The sequence below is a fragment of the Camelus dromedarius genome, chromosome 7 (assembly GCF_036321535.1).
Source record: "Camelus dromedarius isolate mCamDro1 chromosome 7, mCamDro1.pat, whole genome shotgun sequence".
In the NCBI taxonomy this organism is placed as follows: Eukaryota; Metazoa; Chordata; class Mammalia; order Artiodactyla; family Camelidae; genus Camelus; species Camelus dromedarius.
In genome coordinates, this window is record NC_087442.1 from 74,123,332 (window position 1) to 74,142,438 (window position 19,107).

At 32.3% G+C, this 19,107-nt stretch overlaps 1 protein-coding gene across 2 annotated transcripts in view; it reads right to left on the reverse strand.

Moving 5' to 3' along the window:
* Positions 1-19,107, reverse strand: part of PTPN12 (protein tyrosine phosphatase non-receptor type 12) — a 79,025-nt gene that overhangs the window by 17,228 nt on the left and 42,690 nt on the right. For both annotated transcript variants that reach the window (XM_064487652.1, XM_010984795.3), the window contains exons 6-12: positions 17,171-17,242; positions 13,900-13,959; positions 12,097-12,239; positions 9,163-9,229; positions 6,976-7,053; positions 6,780-6,878; positions 241-326 (exon numbers count right to left, since the gene is read on the reverse strand). In XM_064487652.1, the coding sequence (XP_064343722.1) occupies positions 241-326; positions 6,780-6,878; positions 6,976-7,053; positions 9,163-9,229; positions 12,097-12,239; positions 13,900-13,959; positions 17,171-17,242 (605 nt within the window). The remainder of the gene's footprint in view (positions 1-240; positions 327-6,779; positions 6,879-6,975; positions 7,054-9,162; positions 9,230-12,096; positions 12,240-13,899; positions 13,960-17,170; positions 17,243-19,107) is intronic.

Consider the following 19,107-nt stretch of genomic DNA (forward strand, 5'->3'; position numbering starts at 1 on the left):
GCAATTCATGGTTATGCTCACTGTTCTGGTATAGTATACTACTGAAATTTTATCCAAATTGAAAAGAATTTTTTACAGTACACCAGTAAAAAGAATCAGTTGCCATACATATGCTACATACTAAACAAAAGAATGATAATAAATATTTTTTAAAGACCCTCAGAAACAGTCAGAATTTTTTATTTTAGTAACAGTGAGTAAATTAAAGTATCCTTTCTAAGAAAATGTGACGTACAATACCTGCGGGTCCTTGGTGGTTTTGGAGGGGGAGAATCTTGTTTGTCAGAATCTATGGAGCTGACCATATGTTCGGTGTTAATTTCATTCTGCCAAGGGAAGAAACCAACAGAATGAGTCTTAAGTCCTTCACCTTTCCCAGACTTTTTTAGGACTCCTACTGCTATCTAGTACTTTTAAATAGGTCCCAGAATTCATTTTAATCATTTCTTGCCCTGCCATCCCTCTGTTACCAGAGAATGCCCTATTCTATTAAGGCATGTAGCCCCTATATCACTGCCTAACCAAATGGACCCAAAGAAGGCAGGAAGACCCCATCCAGGAATAGCCTTGATTCTTGCTGGTTACATGACTAGTGAAATCATTAACAAGGATGATCCAGAGTCAATATAGCTGTAAGAATCTTAGGTTGTATTTAGGATTGTGAATAGAGGAGATATGAAATTACCATATAAAACATTGCCCTGAATTAGATTCAGCCTCAGAAAGTACCTCATTTTTATCTGGCTAGGCTATGTTAATTCTAGGCCAGAAGACAAGAATGATTTTCACCCTTGCCTACATCTCAGGTAATTTTATTATTTTATATTTTATATATATATATAAAAGCCATATTTGCAAATACTATGATCAGCTAAAGAACTCTGAAAGTGCAGCTGACTTTTTCTTTTAATCAAAAGACACTTCCATCATGTCTATCATGGCAGCTTGTTTGTCTATATAACTATTTCTTGCCAATGTCCTTTTTAACTCACTACTCTTAACAAAAGAAAACAGAAACCTCAACTTTCCAGCAATTTTAATACACCCTGACTCCTAATATCAGATGCATTAGAAGTCTTAACAACTTATTATATATCTTGTTTTGACCAAAACAAGAGTTACATTATGCAGCTAAAAGATTTCATCCCCTACCAAAACAGGCAGCTGTTGCAGGGATATCTGCTATAGGTAGGGTGATCATATAATTTATTGTCCAAATCAGGGCTTTTACACCTAGACAAGTATAAACTGGTTTTGCCTCAGTTAAATCAGGACTTTTGGTTACCACATTTTTAGATCCCCAGATATTACCAGAATTTAGACTTTTTGCATATAAAGACTCCTTTCACATATTAATGATTCATTTATTATTCCTATTAATTAAACAATCATACTCCCATAATAACACTCATTAATATTTCTGTCTCAAAATCTATAAAAATTCTCATTAAATAGGTTAAATAAAGATTACAGGTAAACCACATGAAACTACTTCTACTGAACTGTTTCTAACCTACAAAAACACAGTAATTTTTCATAATACAACATGAACAGCCTCATGTCTTGTCAAGTCAGGTTTTGCAGCTAAATAAGTATAATACCAAACACACATACACACATGCACACACACACAGAAACCAACCATAGCTTTTCAGAGCATTTTAGATTTTGGAACAGCAGGTAAGGAAGGCACTGTGGATCTATATATAAAAGGCACTGAACAGTAAGCACTGGAGAAGATATAAAAATGTAAAAGACACAGTACTTAACTTCAAGAACTGTATAGTCTGGTAATATAATCAAACAAAAAAGTTAAAAGAGTAATCATAAAACCATGAAGTGGTAAAACCAGTACACTGAAGCTATGAAATCAGGGAAAGGAGATTTATAAATGAGAATATTGAGGACATAGTTGAGAAGATATTAAGAAGTTGAGAATATTAAGGTAGCATATAGAATGGCATTAAGGGATGGATAAGAGTTTGACAAATGAAAAAGAGCAGAAGATGGAAGCATGGAACAGGGAGGAAGGGGACAAGGACAAAGTAAGTGTATTTGCAGGCAAATGACCACCTGTGACAAAGGAAAGAAGCTGTCATGAAGGATTCCCCATTCCCGGTAAATGAGAGAATGGTGGAGCCATAAACAGAAAGGGCTGAAAGATGAAAAGAACTTCTGGAGGAGGTTTACTTTTTGGGCATGTTGAATTTCATGTGATTAAAGGCATCAATGTGGCAATGTAGAAGTGCAACTTAGAGACTCACTGCTCACAGAGCATGAACAAAACCTCCTAGTCACTGGACTTCCAGAACAGAACAATGAACTTCTTAGATTCCTAGTTTTCGCCTACAATAATGTTTGCTGTAATTTTAAGTCTTCTGATCCTCTTATATTTACAGCTTTTGTCCCCACATTTATTCTACTGTGTACAGCTCTTTGGCTACTTTTATTACCAGTTAAAACAATCACCAACTTTTGAAGCTGAAAGGAATTTTAGAAATTAAATAATCTACTGGAGATTAGGTTCTAGTGTATTATCTTGTTTCAAGCAGAGCTAGCTAAAGTTACTTTTTTTTAACCTTTTGATCACCTTCACCCATTCTGCTAAAGCTATTTTGTGTATTAATATTTCCACATAACAGATCTCTGTCAAGGGACACGAAAGAAAAAATCAGAACCTAATTATCAAATACTTAAGGATATATTATCAGCTGGAGAACAAAATAAATATTAAAACAAAGTGCTTTAAAAATAAACATTAGAGGAAAAAAGATTCAGGATACAATAAAATCAAATCTAAAATGCACAACACAAGCATAACAAAAGGAACATAACACAAACTATCGTTCCTGTTATTCAGTCATCCTAGAATTGAAAATCCTGGTGTTGATTATTGATGGTGGTATCGTTTATGTACAAGGTAAAAAGGCATGTGTGCATACCTTGCTTACTGAGGTGTTTCTAAATCCCAAGTCAATAAGCTACTGGATTCCAAAATAAATTTTCCCTTTAGAGCTCCTCCCTGGGAAGTGATTTTAGTTATAATACTTCTGACAAATAACATTTATTATAGAGTCATATTGCTGATTAGTATTTCAAACTAAAATTTCTATAAAAGTAATTCTGGAATATAAGAGCTTGTTTTAAGAGCTTTTTAAAAAATTCCTTAACTTCTAAATTAAGTTTTCAGAGATATAATAAATGGAGATTTATAATTCTTTCTCACAGCACAGGTTCAGAACGATAAAGAACATACTTAAAATCATTTTATACTCAATCACACAGCTCTAAGGTGATTTTCTCCAGTTTTTTAGATTCCACATTTTCTTTAACTGGGATTTATGGTTTTCAACCATATATTATTAACCTGTTATAAAAACAGTCACTTATAATTAAAAATACCTAGAAAACAAGATTTTTTAAGAAGAAAATATTAAAAATTGTCTAGAATGATAAGCTATATTTTCTTCTGTCCATTTGTCCTTCCTTCCACTTTTTTTTTTCAGTCATCCATTGAGATATTTAGTACCAGACACAATGGTACCTGACTTTTGGCAAAATATTTATCCCCATCAAATATAGCTTTCTCAGAATAGATACTATAGAAAATTGTTTTTCCCACTTGCAAAAGAAGAAAACCCATCTTACTCAAATGGTAAATTCAGCAGTCACCATGTCAGCTTTAACAAAATGCAAGGACATAATCTAACATTTTATGTTCAGTTAGCAAACATTTAGTGTGTGTCTCCTATGCAGCCAGGCAATGAGATAAGACAGTAGGATTGAAGTAACCACTATTTCCTATTGGGTATTATTTCATCACATACAATGTATGATTTTTCTTGCATTCCTTGGGGATTTGTAAACCTTTGACCTATTAGACAGAAACAATCTATAAAAGAAAATTATAATTGTAATATGGAGGTCAGGCTAGTAAAAAGGAATAAAACCTAATCAAAAAATCAGGTAATAAGAACAAATATGAGGGAATAATCCAACATTTATCATATACCACTTTTGACAGACAACTAAAATACAGTTAATATTTCAAAAATTACAACACTGAAAATTGGATTAAAAATTTTTTTTCCAGCAAACGCAACAAAAGCAAATTTAAGCAAGCAGGAATGTATGAAACTAAAAAGCTCTGCACAGCAAAGGAAACCATCAAGAAAATGAAAAGGCAATCTACCAAATGGGAGAAAATATTTGCAAATCATGTATCTGATAAGGGGTTAATAAAAAAAAATATATATAAAGAACTCATACAACTTGGTAGCAAAAAACACACACAAGCCGATTAAGAAATGGGCAGAATACTGGAATAGACAATTTTCCAAGGACAGACAGGTACCCAACAGGTACATGAAAAGGTGCTCAACATCACTAATCTTCAGGGAAATGCAAATCAAAACCACAGTGAGACCCTAGACCTGTCAAAATGACCATTATCAAAAAGACAAGAAATAACAAGTGTTAGAGAGGATGTGGAGAAAAGGGAACCTTTGTGCACTGTTCATGGGAATGCAAATTGGTGCAGCCATTACGCAAAACACTACAGAGGTTGCTCAAAAAAGTAAAAATAGAACTACCATATGACCCAGCAACTTCACTTTTATATATTTATCTGAAGAAAACAAAAAATCTAACTCAAAAAGATACATGAACCTTCATGTTCATTGCAGCATCATTTACAATAGCCAATACATGGAAGCAACCTAAGTGTGCACTGATGAAAAATGGATAAAGAAAATGTGGTATATATATATAATAGAATATTGTTTGGCCATAAAACAGAATGAAATCTTGCCATTTGCAACAACATGAATGGAACTTGAGGGCATTATATCACGTGAACTAAGTCAGAGAAAAGACAAATACCGTATAATCTCACTTTGTATGTAGAATCTAAAAACAAAAAAACAAACTCATAGATAGAACAGACTGGTGCTTGCCAGAGGAGGTGGTGGAGGTGGTGGTGGTAGTGGTGGCGGTGCCCAAATTGGGTGAGGGGGTGTGGGTCAAAAGGTACAAACTTCCAGTTATAAAATAAGTAAGTCATGGGATAGAATGTACAGTATGTTGGTTATAGTTAATAATACTGTATTTTATATTTGAAAGTTCCTAAGAGTAAACCTTAGAAGTTCTCACTACAAGAAAAAAAATTTCTGTAACTATGTATGATGATGAATGTTAACTAAACTTACTGTGGTGATCATTTCACAATATATGCAAATATTGAATCACTATGTTGTATACCTGAAAATAACACAATGTTAGATGTCAATTATGTCTCAATTTAAAAATTAATCAATTAAAAAATAATTTTCTATACATTAAAAATTTTTCACCACTATTAAGGAAATGATGTATTTCTGAAGTATAAAAACCTTAACTTTGAAATTAATATTGCATTTATGAAAAAAACCAGAACTATTTTTCAATTAAAGTTTAAAGAAAAATGTATAGCCTACTGAACTTTATGAAATAATAAAGGTGCCTCAATTTGGATAAAATTATAGACAGTAATAATAAGCATTCTATTCTATATTATAAAATACAAGGCTACATTGAGCACAGGTCATAACAGGCTTTAATTATACTAAGGGAAAACAGAGATGGCAATTTATGAGGCGTAGTTGCACAACGATCCCTGTGTTAATGAAGGAAATAAGAATGGGGTCATGTATATGAATCTTAAAAATCTGAAACTATTATTTGCCTAATAAAGGAAATACACTGTGTCGAAAATTCATGGATAAATATTAGAATATTTTAACACATTGAGACCAGCATTTGGGTGACAAATCTCTCATTTGTGACACCAAGAAATTTCAACAAGAGGGGAGGGTATAGTTAAGGGGCAGAGTACATGCTTGGTATGCACGAGGTCCTGGGTTCGATCCCCAGTAACTCCATTAAAATAAATAAATAAACTTAATTACCCCAAAAAAATTTTAAAAAAAGAAAAGAAATTTCAAACAAATAGTCTCAGAAACTGCCAAACCCATGTAAAAGGGAAAAGAAGGTTATAAATTTTGCAACTAATTTCCTCATTTTACTTCAGTTATTGAGGCTAAGTTGGTTTATCATGCAATAGTTATCTTAGGTTCAGTGATAAAGATGTAAAGACATTTTACTAAAAAAATAGTCTAATACCTTCAAGAATAACATGATTATATGGAGTAAATAAGAGAACTACTTAATAGAGAGCAGAAATGAGAACACTAGGAATACAGTATTTTTGTCAGATCAAAAGTCTGAAAAAGATCTTTCAGGGCAAAAATGACATTGAACTAAAAGAAGCACCAACAGGACTTAACTCTGGTCCCCTAATTCTACTTATTTAAAAAACATGTACAAAATAACGACAAAGTTTTATATCATCATGGCTAAGAATAGAATTAAATTCATGTAGAATCAACTTAGAATTACTTTGGCTGGGGTGGAAGAGAAGAAGAGACAGAAAAATGCAGTTAATTTTTTAAAAAGTAATTAATACTTGAAATAATATTGAATTATATAACTTTCGGTGTAAGATCTACCTTCATAACTATATTTTATTTGGAATATTATTCAATCTGCATTGGAATCATTAAATATCATTAAATAGATTCAAACAGGAAGAAGAAAAGGAGTTAAAAGATCAAGGTTAAATAAAAATAATAACTGTAATGAATATTCTCATAGAATATGTTAGATAAAGATGACAAAAAGCTAAATATTACATCTTGGTAGAAGTAAAAGTTTTCTAAAATTAAAAGGCAAACAACACCTACCACTCCATCAGCAATTTTCTGGGCCCCATGAATTTCATATTGTTGTAGCTGTTTTTCAAACAGTTGGGCGATCGCTCTATGAACAAGCTCATATTGCTCCTATTAGGGAGATGAAATGATAAAGAAGGGAAAGGTATTAAAAACTAGGAAAGCATTTATAAAAATATAGTTTATAAAGTAAAACAAAAAATTATACCTTAGTTTGTACTGCAGAATGCCTTTGTGTTCTCATTTCTTGTATTAAATTAAAAACATTAAATTCCTCTGGTATTTTCTAAAATAAAGAATTTAATATATGAACTCTGGACAACTGTTCAGAGAAACAGTAAAACAGTCTTCAACTTTTATACAGACCTTACATACACGATGGATAACTAAAAACATTTACTGAGCACTACCTACCATGTATCAGACACTGTTTGGCAGCATGGGTACAGAGCTAATCTTGACTCTAGAAGTCAGGCTAGCAAGCCAGATATATGAACAAAATAAATGTCCAGCCAAGGTATGATTGCAGTACAGTGGGAATAAAATGAAAATAAGTAACTCTGATTGGTGTATGAGTGAACAGTGAAGAAAACACACATACGCATGGCAGGTTAAATGTATAATCTATGTGGGGAATTGAGAAGCTTGATATAGATAAAGGAGAGTTATTCAAAGGGAGAGAAAAGATAAGGCTACTTGGGATCAGGCTGTAAACACAACAGAGTTTGAATTCATTCTATAGGCTAGTGTTTCCTAGGTTGGGTACATAAGGACCAGTTACATAAAAATACAGATCCTTCAGCTACATCTCTGGAGATTGACTGTGAAACATCCTAGGCAATTTGTTTGTACACCTGGAATCAGAATGACTGCAACAGGCAACCCTGACATGAACAATCTGCTATTCAGGTAACTTTTGCAGCAGGAAAGATGACAGAGTGAAAAGTGGAGAAACTGGTAACAGTAGTCTTAAAAAAAGAAGGGTAGAAACAGATTGGAGTCAGATTTCTGAGGCATAACTATTAGAACCTGGTGATCCACAAGAATATTTTGGAGTGATAAAGAAGATAGAAGAATTAAGCATGATTTCCAGGTTCACTGCTTGGGAGTCTTTATATGTATCCGAAGATTTTTTACATCAGGTCCTAACCTAAGGCTTAAGATTATATTTATGTTAAGTCAAACTCAATTAAATGGGGACTATGTACAAAATACACAATTTTTGAAATGACCAGATGTTTGCTGGCATTCATTCGTCTAAATGCCTCTTCCTACCTCAATTTTAATCTTTGATTTTTACTTTAAAATGTGTTAGAATCCTAGTGAAATTTTTTTCACTTAAAAATGAAAGTATTTGAGTATTAGGAGATGATCAGTTTTGTGGGTATAAGAAAATTTAACAACAGAGGGCTTTTTGAAAGACTGTTTAAAATGTAAATATTCCCTAAGCAAAAGTGAAAAATAGAAAGAAGGCAAGGGGAAAAAGAAAACAGAATAGAAAGAAGCAAAAAAGATATTAGTATTTTATTAATCCTATTTTATATAAGATATAGATTGACATATTCATAGTAACTATAAAGCCATGAAGAGTAACAGCTTCTCCATAATGCACAGAAAATAACATACTATAGATGAAGCTAATGAAACAAATCTGCAATCAACGAGGAGACTTGTGTTTTTCAAATTTGTAATGAGGGCTGTATCTTTATATCCTCCATAGTGTCAAACTCATTTTCTTGGGAATAGTAATGGTAGCAACAATAATATCAGCAATAGTAATAAGAAATAACACTAAACTGAGCACCTGTTACATGCCACACATAGTTGTAAAGAACTTCTATAAAAGTTTCTTAAGAACTTATTTAATTTTTGTGAGTTATTAACATTATGATCCCCATTTTCAGATGAAGAAGTTGAGGCACAATGAAATTAAGTAATTCTACCAATATCCCACAGCTAGTAAATGACAGAGCCAGAATTTTAATCTGGAAAGTTTCGCCCCCGTCATCATTCTTAACTACTGTACTATATATAATATTTCCAGTTAGGCATAAATACTTACTGAATCGATTATTCTTATACCTAGAATAAATATAAAAGGCAACAAGGGTGCTAAATTTGGAAAAGTCAATGCAGAGCTTACATCTTGAATATAGGTATTAATTCACATAGGACACTTGGATGACAACATGTTTACCCTGCTGCCCCATGTATTACCTGTAGGTAATATGCATCATTTACACCTTTCATTACCTTTATCTCTTACACAGCAAAGCTACTTCTAAAAAAGCAACATGAAAACAAAGCATATGCTATAATTTACTACAATTAATCATTAAGTTTGAAAACCATAATAGATCAACAGGATATAATGCTCCATGAAAATTATTCTTACCCCAGCTTTTAGTAAATTCCACGTATAATCTATGGCACAAATGGCACCTGTTCTTCCACAGCCTGCACTGTGGATATAAAATTTGAAAAAACAATTTGATTTGATTTTGACATGTTGATATTCAGAAGCAAAAAATCATTTAATAAACTTGACAGAATTCTACTTATTTAGTAAACAAAGTACAACTCAAAGTGTATGCACAGCAAACATCCTTAACATTAGGATTTATATCTTTTTAAAATTTAATTTAAAGAACTTCCAAGAGTAAGTTACTCACAGAATACCTAGAAGCTTTCACTTTGGAGGTCTAATTCTACCTCAGAAAACCTTGTCTAGCTAACAAAGAATCTTGCAGAGAATAAATTTATTCTATTCTGTGGTGCTTTAGAGTAGAGGAGGAAAGTACCATCATTTCCATCTGGAAAAGGTACAGAAAAGACAGTGAATGCTACAAGCCCTAGAAACTGGTTGAATACCAGCAGTGATTTCACTAAAGAAACAATGGCCACTAATGCTCTCTAATCTCTGAAGAACTAACAGAACCTGGAAAATGTAAAGCAAATACCATAGGTTTATTATTTAAAGACAATACACAAACTTGAAAGCAACTGATTCTCAACTAGAGGGAGACATGTGCACCTCAGCATTGAGAACCACTGTGTAAGTAAAGATGTTACTGACATTACCGTAATGATTTAGGCAGAAAAAAAGTTGGGCAGCACTGTAAGATGCATATTTTGAAACTTTCAAAAGTATCAGTAGTTAGTTAAACATGTAAGAATTCCAGATAAAGGACAACTTAGTATAGATTTGAAAGAGCTCTTAACAATAAACATCAATAATATTTTTAACCATTGATATATTTGTCAATTCCAGACATCAAAACATTTCCAGACTTTTTGGGTTCAGAGTTAACTAGGGCTAAATGATATACTTAAAACTTGATGTTTAAAACTGTGATATTACAAAGACAACCAGATCAATGAAACACAATTGAAAATTCAGAAACAGATCTGAGTATATGTATTTATTACTTCACAGTGGAATCTCTAATCAAAGGGGAAGGACTAGACTATTCCATAAATGGTACAGGGAAAGTTAGAACAAAAATTAGTCTTACCTTTTATCTCAATCATAAAGAAATTGTGGGGGGGTGGGTATAGCTCAATGGTAGAATGCATGCTAAGCATGCATAAGGTCCTGGGTTCAATCCCCAGAAACTCCATTAAAAATAAAAAATAAAATAAAAAGTTAAAAAACTTTTTAAAAATTTAAAAACTGCAGGTGGATGAAAAATACAATGTTAAAAAATCGTATAAAAGTGTACTTTTAAGTATTACTGTGTTAGGGAAGAACTTTCTAAGCATATCTCAATGCAAAGAAATCATAAATTAAGATATTCACAACTTTGACTACACAACAATTTAAAACCATTTATGTATGGCAAAAAACAGACAGAATAAAAACCATGAAAAACCATGGTACTTACAACATGACTACAAGTTAACATCCTCAATATGTAAAGATGCATAGGAACTCATAGCATATAATTATTAAGAGATGAATGCCTGCTATAAAATAATTGGCAAAGTATTCAAACAAGCAACTCACAAAAGGATATAAACTACGAAGAAAAAAAGAGCTTGCCTGTCTCAACAATACTGAAATAAAATATAACAGTACTGGGACGAGTATGGGGAATGGGCACTTGCACAAACAAACCGGCAGGGGTAGGTAGGCTTATAATAGCATCAACTTTATGGATAACAAATTTATAAATACATATTAGAAACATGGAAAAGTTCATGTCCTTTGACTTAGAAATCCCACTTTCAGACATCTATTCTAATGAATTACAGATGTGCTCAAAGATATCACCATAAAACCAGCCCATTAAATTATAAAATAACTGAAAACAAATGGGGTAATAAATGAAATGCCAAGGAATAGAGGTTAAATATAAAATACAGTGCAGTCATAATGTATTGCAGAAGAACATTTATATGATGTAGAAAGATGTACATAATATATCAAATGGGGAAATATTCTTTAAAAAATACTATACACATACTGAAAGGACATATACTAAAGTTTTAACAATGGTCATCTCTAGTGGGATTGTGAGTGACCCTTTCCTTTTATGTATGCGTTTTCTAGGTCACTACAGTTAACATACTATTTTGGTTGTTCAAAAATATTAAATGATCAATTTACTTTTTAAAGGAAAATCTTCCTATCATATTGGATTTATAAACTATATACATTAACTGAACAATACTGATAGAACAGGAAATAATTTCAACTAACTTGTAATAAAGTCAAGTCAAAGCAAACTGTTTACCTTTTAACTCTACAATTAAATAATCTTACTCTTTTTAACCAGTTAACTACTTACTTAAAAAGTCAACTAACCACTGAATTAACTACAGAAAATTATTTTTTCATTAACCAGGTTGTTAATTGTTTCCTACATCTCCATCAGCAAGTCACTTTTCTGGCTCATAAATAAAAAGCAGTCCTTTCACTTCATTAATAGGCATCACAATCCGACCAACTGGCTAAGAAAACTATCTTTGGTGTTTTTTAACTACTTACATTTTTTAACTACTTAATTAACCAGTAAGTCTCTGAGTCTGAAAAATTTCATATATTTTTATAACAAATATGAATGCAGATAAGTCACTCAAAAAGATAAATTGACTGCAGTTTTATGAAAAAAGTACTATGATTTTAAGTCTTTTAGAAGAACCTAACATAAAATAAAATTCAGAGAAGAAAAACTGCCTCAAGATTCAAATAGCTTTTACTACTTGGAAACCCATATAATGACCTAATGAAATTCCAAAACTTAGTTTTCAAAATACCATACATTACCCATATTATAATGCTACCTATATTCCAAAGAATTTAAGTATTTAAGAGGTCATTTTGTACCTGCAATGAATACAAATAGGCACATCTTCATGTTCTTGGTATTTCCTCATTAAGCTTATCATATCCAGAATAGAATCAAATGATGAGGGAACATCATGGTCTGGCCAGTTCACGTAATGAAACTGATATAGCCTACGAGATTCCTTCAAGAATAACAGAAATTCAACCATTGTGAAAATACAGTTGCAAATTTTAAAGCATACAGAAAAGTTGCACATCTCACTTTACTGCCATTTCTATGATATGTATGTGGTGTTTAGCAGTGCCTTAAAAAAAAATGATAGCCTACATTTACAGACTATCACATACCAAGTATTGATCTAAGCGGCTTCACCTGTAACAATTTATGTAATCCCATGTAACACCATGGGGAAGGCACTGTTAATACTATTCTCAGTTTATGGGCAAGAAAATTGTGACAGAAAGAATAACTCGCATAATGTTTCACAACAAGTGACATGTGGGATCTGAACGTAAGCAGTCTTACCTCCAAAACCTGCACTTTAACCATTGCACTATATATACTATTTAATTGACCTACAGTATTAAACGAATGAGCAATATACCATAAGCACTGTGTTAGAATATACTGTAATTGGAAGACTAACAGAATGTTTAAACTGATAAAGAAAATTAGAAATGAACTTGTCCAAACCCAAACCTACTTGTCTTTACTTTAGATCAGTGGTTCAGTTCTTAAATTATGGTATGGGTTGCCACCCAACCCCCTACCCTTTCAAGGCGTCTATGAGTTTTACACTATTTTTATAACAATACTAAAGTGTTATTTGCCTTTTTCACTCTCATTCTCTCATGAGGGTACAGCAGAATCTTCTCAAGGCTGCATGACTTAGGATGATGTCATCACTCTGACAGCTAATGGAATGTATGATTGTGTATTCATGTTTTTAAAAAATGTCTCAGTTTTAATTTCAAATATAGTAAATATTGAAAGATAGAACCCATATAAACAAGAGCTCTTTGGAACCTTTAGTAGTTTTTAAGAATGTAAAAAAGTCCTGATATCAAAATGTTTTGAGAATGGCTATTCTGAGGTGTTTAACAGAAAGAGCACTGCTTGCAATTCTGGCAAAACTGTATTCAAATTCTACTTCTGCCATTTACTGAGTAACTTCAGGTAGACCATCTAACTTCTCAAAGACTCTTTATCTTCATCTATGGGCAGTGGAGATAACAGTTATCTACCACTATGAAGTTATTAGAACGACTGAAATACCTGATACACTACTCAAATTCAGTGAGGTGACTATCATTACTACTGTCCATTAAAAAATAGCAACCCAAGTATAATAACTGACTCAACTAAAGGGAAACAATTAGTAACGTCAGGGTTGCTACGAGTACTGGAACCATGTCTACTTGTAAACAGCAAAGCCTTAAGTATGTTTACAAATGCACTAGCTGGGGAAGAATATGCACATCATGGCCAAGTTGAATTACTTACAGTGGTTTAAAAATTAAGATAATGAAAATAAAGGAATTGAGGAAGAAGTTGACAGACACTCTTCAATGTCCATCAGATTTTTCTTTGATTCCTTCCTAGAGAAATTATTTTATATAGCTCTGAAACAAGGGCCTCAAGTGAAAACAGTTCATATACTTTAATGGATAAGCAATAAGCTCAAGATACTAAATAAAACATGATTTTCTTCTTCATTATTTTACATAACTAAAAAAAATTAACAAATCTCCTTAACCATGTAGGATAAGACAGTATACTATTTATATATTTTCTCTTTAGAAGCTATCCTTAGAAATTATTTCTAAATGGAAAATACTTACATTTTGAAATTCAAGTAAGAGTGTCCTAATGAAGTAGTCTGTTCTTGCTTGTTCAGCTTCCTAAGTAAAGGGAAACACTTGTGAGCCAGTGAGAACATTTAAAAAAAGACATATACACACCAAAATAAACAATAATTGCATTTTAAGGTCCACAATATAAAATTAACCTTTGAAATTCCAGGTGTGCCCGGTAATTATAACAATCATTCTAAAAGTCATTGATTTGTTTATCTAAGTTTTATTTAGAGGTTTTTTCTTCAAACACACACACACACACACACAGAGAATTGTTTGTTAACTAATTACTTAAATTATCATCTGGATGACTCTATCATCCAATAAAATATTTGCAAAGTAACAACCATCCGCAGAATCATGTAACAGAAATAACACCTACAAACAAAATGTCACTCCTTAGTACTTTATAAACATCTTCAACCATCTTATCTTTCCATAAAGCTTGATTTTCCCTACCTAACACTCAACTCTGAATTAACTGGATGCCACCTGAGGAAGGAAAAGGATGCACTTAGTAAATCTCAAATTATTATTCTGGTTGATGACAACATAATCACTTTAAGTTTCTTACTGTCCTTTATCAGTGTATTAGAATGAAGCCATTACATCAGTTTGTCACTAAGCAAACTATTCTTTTTGACTTTTTATTTAAAACTACAGATAGTCTAGGACAGTGATTGTTAAGAGCAATAGGGTATGCTGCTTTAGTAATAAAAAAATTCAATATTATGTAAATTAATGGGTATAGCTGTACTCCAATAAAACTTTACTCAAAGGCAGTGGGCTAGACTGACTCATGGACAGGGTGTTTATATCTGGTCTAAGTGGTTACATGCAGCAGCAGTGCTACTAAGCTCCTGCTAGTTAGTCCCCCACGTTTCATCAATACCTTACCCTCCTCCTCATCCCCAAACCAAGAGAGCTCCTGATACTGTCCTGTCTCAGTCTCAAATTCTCTGGCTGCCAAGTCAAGTCACTTACTATGGTTATTTTCACTTTCTCCTATTTATAAATTTGATTTTTGTTTATATCTATGATAACAAATCCTGAGTCGTCGAAACAACCACAGGACGTACAAATTACTTTCCATTTAGAAATCCTGAAAGAAAAGTTTTGCTTCTTCAGTATAGATCTATCCCAACATTGACAAATCAAACCAGCTGTGACTAATCAAATCAAACCTCTTATCAAGAGGACTTTTATTAGCTTGTAATTCAATTGAAAAACCAACCCAAAAGAGTCAATTCATCTTTTTCCAAATTATAAACTATTTCTTACTTTCTCTATTCATTATAGTCAGTTGTTTATTATTCCTAATCCCCAACTGTTCAAAAATTTCAAGTTGTCTTGTTGACTATTAAGCACTGTATGTTGCTGCTTGAATTGTGACATTCAGTACTGTAATCTTATTACATTTAAATTTATAAATGTCTACACAACCACACTGCACAGAACTAGGTTTCCTGAACTGTCTAGGAACTTAATATTGTTGAATAGTTTCTGTATTGGTGAGGGGGAAGGTGTTCCCCTGGAAGTATAATACAGTATGTATTGGTTTTTATTCATTCCAAATAATATGAAATACATTAAGACTTAAAATTTTTTAAATATTTAACCCACGAACAGTTAATTCTAACCAGAACTTCAGAGCACTAACTGCATATTAAATCAGGCAGTTTAACTATGAGTTACAGTTAACATTACAAAAATCACATTGCATTTATAAAGACTATGTAACACAGTTTGAGTCCTTTTTACAACATAGAAAGCAGTAAATTTGGGGTATGCATCAGAGGAATTCAAAAGTCCTAAGTACAAATAAGTCATACAATTAGATTTCTTCAATTCACCAATGATGAGTAAAATCACAGAAACTGTATTTCATTTAACCATGGAAAACAACGGCAAAAACAAGCAATGCTGAGATGCGGAATGCAATGGTTAATTTTATATGTCAAGTTGGCTGGGCCACAGTATGATCAGATAATTGGTCATATATTATTCTTAGTTTCTTGTGAGGGAGTTTTTCGGTGAGATTAACATTTAAATCAGTAGACTTTGAGTACAGCAGACTGCTCTGTCTATAAGGTGACTGGCTCTCATTCAACCAGGCCCTGAATAGAACAAAACCACCAGCCTCCTCCAAGTAAAAGAGAGTTCTCCAGGAGACTGCTTTCATTTGTAACATTGGATCTTCTTGGTTCTACAGCAGCCTGTCTTTGGACTAGAGCTGAATATCAGTTTGCCTGGGTCTCCAGCCTGCCCACCTTCAGACCAGCACTGCTGTATCAGCTCTCTCGGTCTCTAGGCTGTTGGTCTTCAGCCTGAAACTGAAGCATCAGCTCCTCTTGGGTCTCCAGCTTGCCCACCCACCCCTGCAGATTTTGGACTTGCCAGCGTCCATAATCACGTGAGCCAATTCTTCATGGTAATTCTCTTTCTCTCTATATATACACATCCTATTGTTTCTGTTTCTCTGGAAAACCCTGACTCAGACTGGGAAGTTATTTAATTTTCACATACGCTTAATCATGGTCTTTTGAGCTCAGTAAAGACACCATTATGTATAGCCCAAAGCAAATTGCTGGTTCTATTCTAAAGTTCACTTACATTTTACTTCCTCTTGTTTTTCCTTCATTGTTTGTTTTTTTAAATTCATTTTCTCAGATTTGTGCTGCGTTAGTTTTAGAACTTGAATTTAATTCATTTCAATGGCTTATCAAATAGGTATATATTTTAAGTTTCGTATCAAATTTTTTGCCAAAAAGGATCAATCCCTACTTTTAGGATGGAAGTTCTCAAGCCCATCTTTGTATCTAATTATAACAATTCTGGAGAGAATAACATAGATTGAAAGATTAACATGATAAACTATACTTCAGTCATGGTCTTTCCCATTTATTGAATTTGAAGCTATTATTTCATATCACTTTTCAAATAGATCATTCAAAGCAGTTATTTGTTTATTCTTATATACGTAACACTTATGATCAACTTATACACAATGACTAACAGAATTAACATAAGGTACAAGGAAATTATATGTTTATGAAAAATCATTCTCAAAGCTTCTTAATTTAAAAGCAAACATTATTATTAATGCCTGTTTACTGTAATTAAGTGTAGATTTACATGAGACATTGAGTGCTTGGCTTATATAAAACCAGGTTCACACCATATTAAAATTTAATTATTCATCAGTCTAATATGCCCGTTTTCTGATTAAATAATGTATATCAAAATAGGTACTTACACAAGAAATTTTAAATGGTGCAAATGTTATAGGATCTTCTCCATACAAAGGCCAATAGCGCTCACATTTTTTCTGTTACCAAAAAAAAAAATAAGATAGTGAATAATTTATAATTTGTTTTATTTGAACTTTTACAAATAGTTTGTATTCAGCTTGTTGTTCCTTCCCAGAAAACAGAAAAACTGTCAAGAGTAGGCAAGGAGCTAGGAGCACTCAGACTTATCCCAACTCTTTTTAATTTTAACTTTCATTTTTTTAATTGAGTTACAGTCAGTTTACAATGTTGTATCTATCCAACTCTTTTTAATGGTGAGCTACTGTGTCCTCTCCAAGATTAGTCAGAAGGACCTTATTAACATAAGCATATAAGCTCATTGCTAACCTGCTTGGTCTACACAATAGACTCCTAAGATCCTCCTCTAAAAAAGAAAAATTGCTTAAAAAAAAAGTGCCTCACACAACGAGGTCCATTTAGTTTTTATGGTTGCCAGGCAAGTTATAATGTTTGTAAAATGACAATCTCTGTAATACGTGGCTGAATTTTCATTAATTGTAAAATCTGTGCTATAATGGAATTATTACCTATAGGCTAGAATTAATTGACAATACTGCTCTCAGAGCAACAAAGTAGAACTGCTTTAGCTTAAAGTATGTGCTACCAATACTTTAGAAGGCTTAAAGCCACAAACCTCATTTCCCAGTAGAAGTTATAAAAAATGATAAAAATAATTTAATTCTTTTGAAGGGCTTTTTCCTTTGTCTTCTACCTAGTAAAGTTTTAACATCTTGAAACAGAAGACAAGTTTATAAGGAGATTAATTTAGTAAGAAGTAAAGCTTGTTGACTAACAAGCTCCTCAATCAGATAAGCAGTAACTGCATAGGATTATATTAGTACTTAAATTTCAGGTGTGAACTAATTACAATTGATACCAAAAGTTATGTGTTAAACATCATACATGCATAATCTATAATAATTTATCATTTGTCTTAGAGATGAGGAAGCTGAAGTTCAGAACGTAAGTTCACTGCACCATGGTCAAAATGCTAGTAAAGTGTAGGTTTATTTGATTTCATTACTTGTGCTCTTTACATTAGGTCACATTATAAGTCAAGATCTGAGTCAGGATTATCAAATAAATTCATAGCCCTACTGGCAACTTACTACTAACAAAATACTATGAATCAAAAAATCTTTAGCCTCAAAAAATTTTACACTCAATATAACTTAATTTTTCATCAAGCATTATTACTGATGTTACAGTGTGAGCTATTAATAGAATGCAAAGAGAAACAAATCCTAAACCTCAGAAGTAACTAACAAACTTAGGAAGGTGAAATTTAAATTTCCTAATACAATTGACTAATAATAACAGTACTGAAATACATAGTGAAAATACTTAAACAGATAATCACTTAATTTCTCAGTCTGTATATTTTCTAATCTTAGATTGTTTATTTTATGTCTAATATTAGTAATACCTCCACTATAAGTAAGTGATGTGAAAATGACAAAAATTACTAGTAAAAATAGGATCTTCAAATGATTTACACATCATAACATCTCATATAACTGAAAGATGTACTATCTTGCTTTATGCAACATATCCTTTTCTGAAAATTTTAACAAGAATTTTACAGCTTCAAAATGATTCTCACTTTAACTAATGAATCACACTTGTATAATGAAACTTCGACAAATCATCACATAGTTTGTCACATTTATAGAAGACCGCAATTAAGTTTTATTTAATACTTATTCTCTGTAAATGCATTATCATCTCCAAAAATGAAGACTTAGGAATTGATGCTGCAAGAGATGACAATACTTTTGAAATGAATTTCACTTGTATAGAATTTTTAACTAATGTTAAAAATTTCAGATTAAGGAATTTTCTTCTCTTTACTTTGGAGATAGCATTATAAAAAGGTAGTGGT